The 9976-nt window shown below is 34.4% G+C and overlaps 1 protein-coding gene and 1 pseudogene across 1 annotated transcript; both read left to right on the top strand.

Annotated features, from left to right (window-relative positions):
* The first annotated feature begins 711 nt into the window (after nucleotides 1–711).
* LOC122594547 lies at nucleotides 712–3753 on the top strand (annotated as a pseudogene).
* A 2290-nt stretch (nucleotides 3754–6043) lies between these two features.
* Nucleotides 6044–9761, top strand: LOC122581938 (probable protein phosphatase 2C 42). The gene is made up of 4 exons (XM_043754269.1): nucleotides 6044–6852; nucleotides 7776–8146; nucleotides 8593–8829; nucleotides 9427–9761. Exons 1-4 carry the CDS (start codon nucleotides 6549–6551, stop codon nucleotides 9637–9639), a joined length of 1125 nt encoding a protein of 374 aa, XP_043610204.1. The 5' UTR covers nucleotides 6044–6548; the 3' UTR covers nucleotides 9640–9761.
* Nucleotides 9762–9976: the final 215 nt, after the last annotated feature.

Genomic DNA, 9976 nt, shown 5'->3' with positions numbered 1-9976 from the left:
ATATAGATATAGATAGATTTGGTTTGACTATTTAAAGTAAAAAATTTGTGTGGTTTAACACATACATTATATGTGTGTATCTCTATTGTGGAAATAGAACACTCTAAATCATACGTGTAGCTAAAGGTAAGATAAAACCGTATAAAAGATACTAGCAGCTAAAGGGTATAAGTCCATAGTAGATATGGAACACTATAAAGTCATTTTAAGTAGCTAAAGAGTATACACAAGCAATGAGAAAAGACTAGCAAATTTCTTGGTCAGTGTGGCAAAAAGGGTTAATGTTCAAACTTAAAAGTCTATTTGTTGTATTGTAGAAGCTGCAAATTATTTATTTTACACTATTGATTATGAATAACTCATTTTTCTTTCGTACACTTGAAAGAGGAAGTATGTAGGACACATTGTCTTCGGATATAGTCTAGTGCGCAAACTACAAAATTAAATTGATGTTTCTAAACAAGCATCAAAAGTCACAACAATTGTTTTAGTAAGTTACAGAACTGTTTAAAGAAATTTTGGCTTCATCTGAACAATGATGAGACAACTGTAGTACGAACAAACCTTTTGCATAGAACATAAAATATAAGACGCTATTGTATCATTTGATATGTAAATCATTATTCTGGTCAGCATTTCATTCAAGTTTTTCAATTCCTGTTAATTCATGGTCCAATAATTTTATCATTTGTACAGGGACACGATATTCTCATGGCTACTATGCTTAATGGAGCAGCAATCATGGATGGAGCGTTACTTCTCATAGCTGCTAATGAAAGCTTTCCCCAACCTCAAACTTCTGAACATCTGGTTGCTGTTGATATTATGAGACTCCAGCATATTATCATTCTTCAGAACAAGGTTGATTTAATTCAGGAGATTGTAGCCAATAACCAACATGAGGCCATCCAGAAATTCATCCAGGTAGTTCCAATGCTTTTTTGCTTTGGTATTACTATTATTAATACGAGTAGCTTGCTATCTTTACTCATATATACTTGTGGATGGGTGAAAAACACTTATAAAGTTAAATTAGGGACTTCTTATTTTAGGGACTGTTAAGGACTCCTTCTACCTCCTTCTCCGGCCACCACCACCATCATCTCTAACCACCACCACCACCATGATCATCTCCGACCACCACCATGATCCTCTGGCGACGGCGACCATCTCCGGCGAGAATTACACATGTGTAAATAACTTACACATGTTTTAAGTACAATTTTTTTTAGATAGATCACCCATCACCGGTCACCCTCTATGACCTATCACCCTCTATGACCTATCACCCCCACCGGCTTTGGTTTATGAATATCCTTAAAGGCGAAGCCCGCTCCGAATCATAATTTTTATTTAACTTACACATGTGTAAGTTGTACTTACACATGTGTTAAGTCTCACCGGAGATGTCGCCGGAGATGGTCAGTAGTGATTAGATCTGATGAAAATAGACGGTCTAGATCGAGTCCCTAACACTCCCTAAAATAAGAAATCACTAATCTAACAAACCCCTAAGGAAACATATCGAAAGTGTTGAACCAGTCAAAGAGGTGGAAATTATTTAAAAGTGTGTTTCAATCATAAAAGCTAAACTTTTTTATTCGAAGTAATAGATTAAGGAAAAACTAAGCAGGCGGGCAGGCAGCTAGCCTAGCCTGGTTCACTATTATTTTGCGAGTTAATATTATAGTATATCATTATTACTATTTTAATAAAATTTGTGATCATATTTGACGCTTTATAAATAATGGACAAGCGTTTCCAGTCAAACCAAGCAGCCTGTTGCCATGAGTATTACTCGGAGTATTATTTGTGATCTAGTATTTGATCTTTTAAAAAAAATTACATCACCAGTCATTCCAGTGTCTGCTCAGCTTAAATACAACATTGATGTTGTTTGCGAATACATAATAAAGCGGATTCCCATTCCAGAGAGGAACTTCATCTCACCTCCAAATATGATAGTAATTCGTTCGTTTGATGTGAACAAACCTGGTTCTGAAGTTGATGAAATAAAAGTTGGTGTTGCTGGCATGGGGGAAGTATTCTCAAGGTTTGTTTTTCGAGTCTTCTCCTTTTGCCTTCATATTCAACATTTGTTTATTTTTATGTTATATATCAATATCTTGAGAAGTTAGACGAACAAAAAGATCAGTTATGTTGAAATCTACTGTAACGATCATCGACATTAAGCTTCTGTTTCTCATAATTCTGTCATGACAATCTTTGCTTTATATAGGGTGTGTTGAAGGTGAACCAGAACATTGAGGTCCGCCCAGGGATTGTTGTTAAAGATGAGAGTGGGAACATCAAGTGCACACCCATCTATACAAGAATAGTTTCACTGTACGCAGAACAGAATGAACTTCAGTTTGCTGTACCCGGAGGTCTCATCGGAGTTGGAACAACAATGGACCCTATGCTGACACGTGCTGATCGGCTGGAGGGACACGTTCTTGGGGAGGTTGGATCTTTGCCTGATGTTTATGTCGAACTAGATGTAAGTCCTTGGTATACTTTATCAAGTGCTGTATGCATTTTGTTGCCTAATTTAATTTGTTACTTTAATCTAGTTTATTTAGTTTAGGTGTAAGATAAAAGGTTATCTTTAGCTTAGTTAATATCGGGTCAAATAATTTCATATAATATAATTTAGGTGTAAAATTAACAGTTAATTAATCTTTGTTTTGTTATTATTTCCCCAAATTTTCTTTTTGTTATCACATACACCGATGCATATGCATATATAGGGTACATGCATTGAGGAAACATATTAGTTACATACAGTATTTATATGAGTAGTTTATTATCTACCAACTACCATTATGCCGAAACAATCTTAGTTAAATTCTTTATATAGAGGTAGCAAGTTTGACACATTTACCTGTACGTGAAAGTCAATTCAGGTTCTGTTCTATTTTTTATGGGATTGAATAGGTAGAAAAGACATGGAAAAAACTATGGCAGCAGTAGCATTGAGTGACTAAAAGGGATGAAACAGCCTAGAATGTATTATTGCATATTAAACCTCGCAAAACATGTTCCCTAAAAATTAATACGTATCGAGATGATATATATCTGTCATCATGCTTGTTACACTAACTTGTCATAACAAGTTCTGGACAAAAAATGTTTCTGGTAGCCAATCTGACCTGTTTTTACCTGTATCAAATAATGGTATTTCGACTCTTGTATATGAACGGTTTGAGGATGGTAGTTATATTTTTCCAAATTGCCGTTTTTTATATCTTATTCTATCCATCTGGTTTTTTGAACAGGTGAACTTCTTTCTTTTGCGTCGTCTGCTAGGTGTAAAGACAAAAGGAACCGAAAAGCAAGGGAAGGTTTCAAAGTTAGCGAAGGCAGAAATTCTGATGTTGAACATCGGGTCAATGTCTACAGGAGCTCGTATTTTGGCAGGTTAAGAACGATTTAGCGAAACTGCATTTGACATCTCCAGTGTGTACGAGCAAATGTGAGAAGATTACACTAAGCAGGAGAGTTGAAAAACATTGGCGATTGATCGGTTGGGGACAAATTCAAGCAGGATCGACCCTTGAGATTCCACCCTGACCAATATAGACACATTTGAATTCCAGTTTTGCCTCCTGCTGTTTTCATATTGTGTGTGTGAAGGAAGAATCATAAGACATGTGCCTTTCTTTATTTATCTTTTCATATTAAAAAGTAGGGATGGAAACGCCTTGATTTCATGTTGAGATTTTACATTGATGGTTAGCTATCATTCTTAAACTTGAACCCGCGTCCCTCAAGACGCTAAGGTCCTCAACATTTTCTGATATGAGCAACATTATCTGTGTTACATAATAAGTTTAAAAACAAATTACCTGCTTACCTGCCCGTGATCTTGCAGCTGACTCTCGGTTCTTTATCATTCGCCTTAGCTTCCTTTCAACAACTTTCTCAACTGTGCTACTTTTCTTTTCCCTCACAACTCGCTGGAGTACTCCAACACACTAAAGCTTACTTCCATTATATGGCTGCTGAATATGTTAACTTTCATACGGATTCATCTCTGCACGGTGGGGTAATTGTAGTGTCGACCATGCCCAAAGGTAATCCATTTGAACAGTTGACAAATGCAATAGGATTCATTAACCTTTTCTTCCCTAAATCTGCTGAAAGTCCTGTTGGGGTGTTGATGACATTAATGCATCCATATTCTTGAAATACAACTATTTCGAATTTGCACATCCATTACAGACTTTCCTGATTTACTCGGCCTCCAAAATGATGCGGACTGGAGTGGTTTCCTAAAACAGTCAAATGCATTCAAGCCTTGCCAAAAAAAAAAGACTCGAGTCCCAGTTGTCACAAAGACCGTCACTTGGACTCATGCAAGACTCGAATATTGACAGACAAAATGAGGTCTTTTAAAGGTGTAGCCACATGAATTAGGATTACTAGCACGGTGCCCGCGCGATGCGACGGCAGCCGTAACTGCGATGGTGTGATGGTTGGGCGACTTTTGGTGGTGGAGCGGCGTTGAGTTGTGTATATAATTGATATAAAGGTTAATGGACATATTTTAAATGATAAAAGGATTGATAATGTAATTTAATCATTAATGTTGAGGGGATTGTGTATGTGAAAGCATTTTAAGGGGTGCTAAGTGAAAATATTACATATTTTCAACATTACCAAAAATAAAAAGGGCTATTTTTTTTATAATATAGTATAGATGAATCACACATTGATCTCTAATTTCTGTGCCCCAAAATGTGTTTTGTTCATCATTTGTTTTCAGCTTGTTTCATACTTTTTATTCAATAAACGTTCCTCAACTAACATTGCATCGTTGGTATGAATATCCTTTTTCTCTTAGCTTAAGTGATTTTCACATTCTCATATTCCGTTAAATGTAATGATTTTTCTTATTTTTTACATCTACATCAATATATTACTGTATCTTATAAAGTATATTGTCTTTTTTTTAAAAACATTTAGATTTTGAAATATCTAAAATGTCATATTTTGATAATATAATATCTACTCCTTAGTCACAAACATAGCCGGCTCAATAATAGTAACGGACTAGACGGTTGCTTGAGGCCACCACATGTTAAAGGCTTCCAATTCTTTCAATTTTTGGGTTATGTTAACGTTTTGGACTAAGACTAAAAAATTTGCTTCTAGAAAACTAAACTTCATATAAATATTTTAAACTTCTTTTTCACTTACAAAAGTCTATAAACGAAATAAAAATAAATTAATCAGCCATTCATAAGTTTTTTTTGTTTATTTTTGTTGGTCTTAAGTTCAGATAAATGAGAAGGTTTTTATAGGAGACTGTAAAGATAGACTCTCAAAATTGGTTTCACTTAATGTCACCAAAAAGCTTAAGTCGGTACTGGTTACAAACCATATTCACATCTCACTACTGCCTTATTCTCCATCGTCATCACCAACGCCACCATCTATATACCACAATCGCTACCAAATTACGTGAGTTTCTTGCTAGTAGTTTTGTATGTATAAATAAAATAATAGCAGATGAAGTATTTGGTTCTTCAAATTATTTTAGACATGACAACCTTTTTAAAATGGCATGGACTGATGGACATAATAAAACCGGGATATATACGATTTTTAATTAGATCAAGAGAGAATAGAAAATGTAGTTTAATTTATGTGTGAGGAGACGAACGCGTAAACAGGAAAGAAACAAGGAAATAATAAGAAAGAGGGGGACATTGAAAATAACAACACCCAACAATATACTACTACTTCTCTATGCCACCTTCTCTTCTCCTTTATTTAACAGAATTTTATTTTATTTAATTAATTCAACACATGCTTCTTCTATCTGGGTCTTCATTCCTGTTTATCAAGATTCATATCATCATCCATTAACAACTTCCTTTATTTCTTTCATACCAAATTCATATGTGTCTTGTTTTTCAGCACACCATGTTTATGTTTCATTATTGTATGTAAAAAAATAAAAAAATATATATTTTCATTTTGGCAGAGATTAAAAAATTATAAAGTTTTATTTATTCATTAATTTCCATTTTCTGTAATTTGATCTTTCTATATATGTTTACTTGTGATGATTTAAACATAGCCCATTTTGGGTTTTGACTGAATAAAGGAAATATAAGTGTATTTTTCTTATAAGGGGATCTTTTGTGTGGATATATAATTACATATATAAGCTAATATATATATTTTTTGTGTTAAAGTTTGGATCTTTTGGAAGATTAAAGATTTTGAAAGAAACCCCATTTTAATATTTGTTAAAAAGAGGAATAAAAGGTGCATTTCTTGAATATGGGATCTAGTGTTTAAGGTATATAGATTTATATCTATAGGTTAAAGATTTGATCTTTTACATAAATTCAAGACTTTGAAAGAACTCACTTTGAATTTTAGGAAAGGGGAGCTTAAAAAGTACTGATTGTGAGGTTTGGAGTAATAGCTTTGACTTTTGAAAAGTCAAGATTTTGGAAATCTTAGAAAAAAAAAGTTGAAATTTAGGTACTTTTGAGGTTTAGATTGAGGGGTTGTTTTGCAAGAAATGTGGGATGTTCAGAAAATTGATTAATTGTTGTTCGGCTTGTTGGAGCCCGATTTTCGGGAATGATCAAAAAGAAACTGGTGTAGGTGGTAATGGTGATTTTAAGAAAGATGGGTTGTTGTGGTTTCATGATATAGGGAAACACGGATATGGGGAGTATTCGATGGCCGTAATTCAAGCAAACCAAGTGCTTGAAGATCAGTGCCAAATTGAGTCGGGTCCTTTTGGAACATTTGTTGGAGTTTATGATGGTCATGGAGGACCAGATGTTGCACGATATATTTGCGATAACTTGTTCAGGCATTTCAAAGGTTTGTCATAAACAAGCTAATAATAGCATGCTTGATTATTTGTGATAGTATAGCGTATAACTCATAGAAAACATGAATGTAAATCAGAACTTTGGTCATTATATATCTTGTTAGATTATTTGTTTGAGACTTTGAGGTCAATCATCATTTTACTATTGAACAAAGTTCATAAAAGTTGATTTAATTTTTGACAATGTAATTGGTTCAAACCTGAATTCAATATCACTAAGTAAGTTATTGTACTTGTATTTTGAAAAAGTTTACTGCAAGAAGAAGATTTAAAATCAGATAATTGATTAGTTAAAGCTAAAGCTAGGCAGATAACTCCACAGTATTTCTGATACTCTGTTTATTATGATGTCTTACCTGCTTCTTCAAATTTGAAACCTATGATCCTAAGTAATTAGAAAATCATATCATAGTCATATTACCCGAACGCATAAAACTGACACCTGGAGTTGCATTAATAAGTTGAAACTAGAGGTGTCATGATGGGCGGTTTGATAATTGGCCAATTATTAGTATGGTTGAGGTGTGGCTTCGCCGTGAAACTTTTATTCATTTTTTTAAATATTAATGGATGATTAATTATTAAAGTATGATTATTGTGAGTTAGGAGTTGATCAATTGACCAGTTCCCTATATAGCTAACTATTATTTATTTTTTTGTTATACCTGTATGGTTGTATTGACCTTGTTCGTTGGACACTGAGAGTATCCCAAATTGACCTATTAAAAATAAATGGACTAAATTTGCCACCCCTGAGGCAAATTGTGCATCTGAACACCCCTTAAGTACTTTTGAAGGGCTGAAAGCTGGATATATATTTGGGCTTTAGCATAGATCTTTAATTATTACACAGTTTCAAAATAAAGAAAAAAGGATTTTTATGTCGTTGTTTATAGGTTTAATGTTTATGCAGCAAATTCGACCGAAAGTCGTGGTGTCATGACACCTGACACAATCAAAAGGGCATTTCTAGAAACTGAGAACGGGTTCACAGCTCTTGTATCTCAAATGTGGAATAGCCGACCAAGTCTTGCAACCGTTGGATCTTGTTGCTTGGTTGGGGTCGTGTATCACCAAACACTTTTTGTGGCCAATCTTGGAGATTCTCGCGTTGTGCTTGGTAGGAAAGTTGGCAATACTGGAGGTGTAATGGCCATGCAGTTGTCAAAGGAACATAATGCCAATCTTGACAGTATTAGACGTGAGTTAAGAGATATGCACCCACATGATCCTCAGATTGTTGTGTTAAAACATGGAGTTTGGAGAGTTAAAGGCATTATTCAGGTAAAATATGGAATCACTTATATGAACATATTGGAGGTGGCAATTTCAAGCCATTTACCGGTCAAATGGGTTGATTTGAGTTATGTTTCCCTATTCTTTTAATGCATCTAACGTTAAAATTTTGATTTTAAAATGTCTATGATAATAAAAATCTGTTTCTTCTACATAAATTACTAGTTACTTTATCTTAGAATGCTGTTTAAAAATAAGGAGAAAAAGTTTTTGTGGGTCAATCGAGTCAACCTGTTTCTTTTCGTACTCAAAATGTACCGTTTCAACCCAAACCTGTCTTCATCCGTTAGCCTACCCACCTCTGACATGCCCCATCACTCTTCACTTGTAAAGCATATGAATCTTGTCTATGGCCTACTATGTGCCATAGACAGAGCTGTGGCAGATTTCTGTCAAATAAAGTGGATGAACTCGTATAATTGTATAATGTGCAGGTTTCTAAGTCAATTGGGGATGTTTATATGAAGCATGCACGATACAACAAGGAACCAATTGCAGCAAAGTTTCGACTTCCTGAACCAATGGTGATGCCGATCTTATCTGCTAGTCCGTCTATCCTTTCTCATCCTATTGAACCATGTGATTCTTTTCTGATATTTGCTTCGGATGGTTTATGGGAACACTTGACTAATGAAGAAGCGGTTGATATTGTTCACAATAGTCCACGTGCTGTAAGTTTGGCTCTGTTGTTATTTATTTAGTTTGTTTCTTATTATCTAGAGTGGCAAAATGGATGGTTCAAGGGTGGGGTAGGATAATGGGCCAAAAGTGGTAGTTCATGTATGAGCTGGGTTGGGTTGGTCCTAAACAGTTTTATATTATCTTTTTTTTATACAACCTTAATGAATAGTAATCTAACATTTTAAATAGAACGATTTAGGATGTTTTATGAATTAATATATGATACCTTGGGCAAGTTAATCCTTTTTTATCAATACCATATGACATTATGACCTTTTAAAGATAAAACATAAGCCAAAGCAACCCATTCACATTTTAACCAGTCAAAACTCCCAGCTTTTAGTAATTTTTTTCCCATTCAGCTTTCAGCCATTTTGGTATGACATAACAGCTGATGTGATGTGCATTTGCTTCAAAAAGAAACCATAGATCGCCTTTTCGTCTATTTTACCCATTTTTTTTCATATATCTCTATTTCTGCCACAACTAGCCCTAGGAGCAACTCAAATGATACCTTGTGAGAAAACATAACTTCTTCTCATTATAATGTTTATCGAAAATGATCATGTATTTTTTTTCTTCCGCAGGGAATTGCCAAGAGGCTGGTGAAAGCTGCTCTACATGAAGCAGCAAAAAAACGAGAAATGCGATATTCAGATCTTCGCAAGATCGATAAACGTGTTCGTCGACATTTCCACGACGATATAACCGTAGTTGTTTTGTTCTTAAACCATGATCTTATATCTAGAGGGTCGGCTAATGGCCCTATAGTCTCTATCCGAAGTGCTTTAGAACACTAGTTTTTGTAATCAACACCTTAATTCGAGACCTCCTAGTCCTAGACTTGAAGAATGATACCTTTTTTTGGTGATTCAGAAGTTGTTATGATTGTTGTTTTTAATGTTGTTATAAAGTTCGATTACAACACAGTGTTATGAACTGTTGGGAACTTTTGATATGTTGCTACAACCACTCTAGTTCCTAGTTTTAATGTGAGTAACATCGTATATGTTATGAAGATTTCTTTGTTCATGTGTTACATGAACTATACCGATCTTTCAACCCGTGTTACGTATACTTTTAATGAATATAATAATATATAAATATAAATTAAATATATATGATATGACGTGTAAA

This window comes from Erigeron canadensis, chromosome 1, assembly GCF_010389155.1.
Source record: "Erigeron canadensis isolate Cc75 chromosome 1, C_canadensis_v1, whole genome shotgun sequence".
Taxonomy (NCBI): Eukaryota; Viridiplantae; Streptophyta; class Magnoliopsida; order Asterales; family Asteraceae; genus Erigeron; species Erigeron canadensis.
Note: the sequence above shows the minus strand (reverse complement) of the source record. Positions and strands in the feature narration are given on the sequence as shown.

Coding starts and splice junctions, on each gene's coding strand:
- LOC122581938 (XM_043754269.1), top strand. CDS start 6,549: ATGTTCAGAAAATTGATTAATTGTTGTTCGGCTTGTTGGAGCCCGATT. Junction 8,147..8,592: donor GAGTTAAAGGCATTATTCAG/GTAAAATATGGA, acceptor TATAATGTGCAG/GTTTCTAAGTCAATTGGGGA. Junction 8,830..9,426: donor TTCACAATAGTCCACGTGCT/GTAAGTTTGGCT, acceptor TTTCTTCCGCAG/GGAATTGCCAAGAGGCTGGT.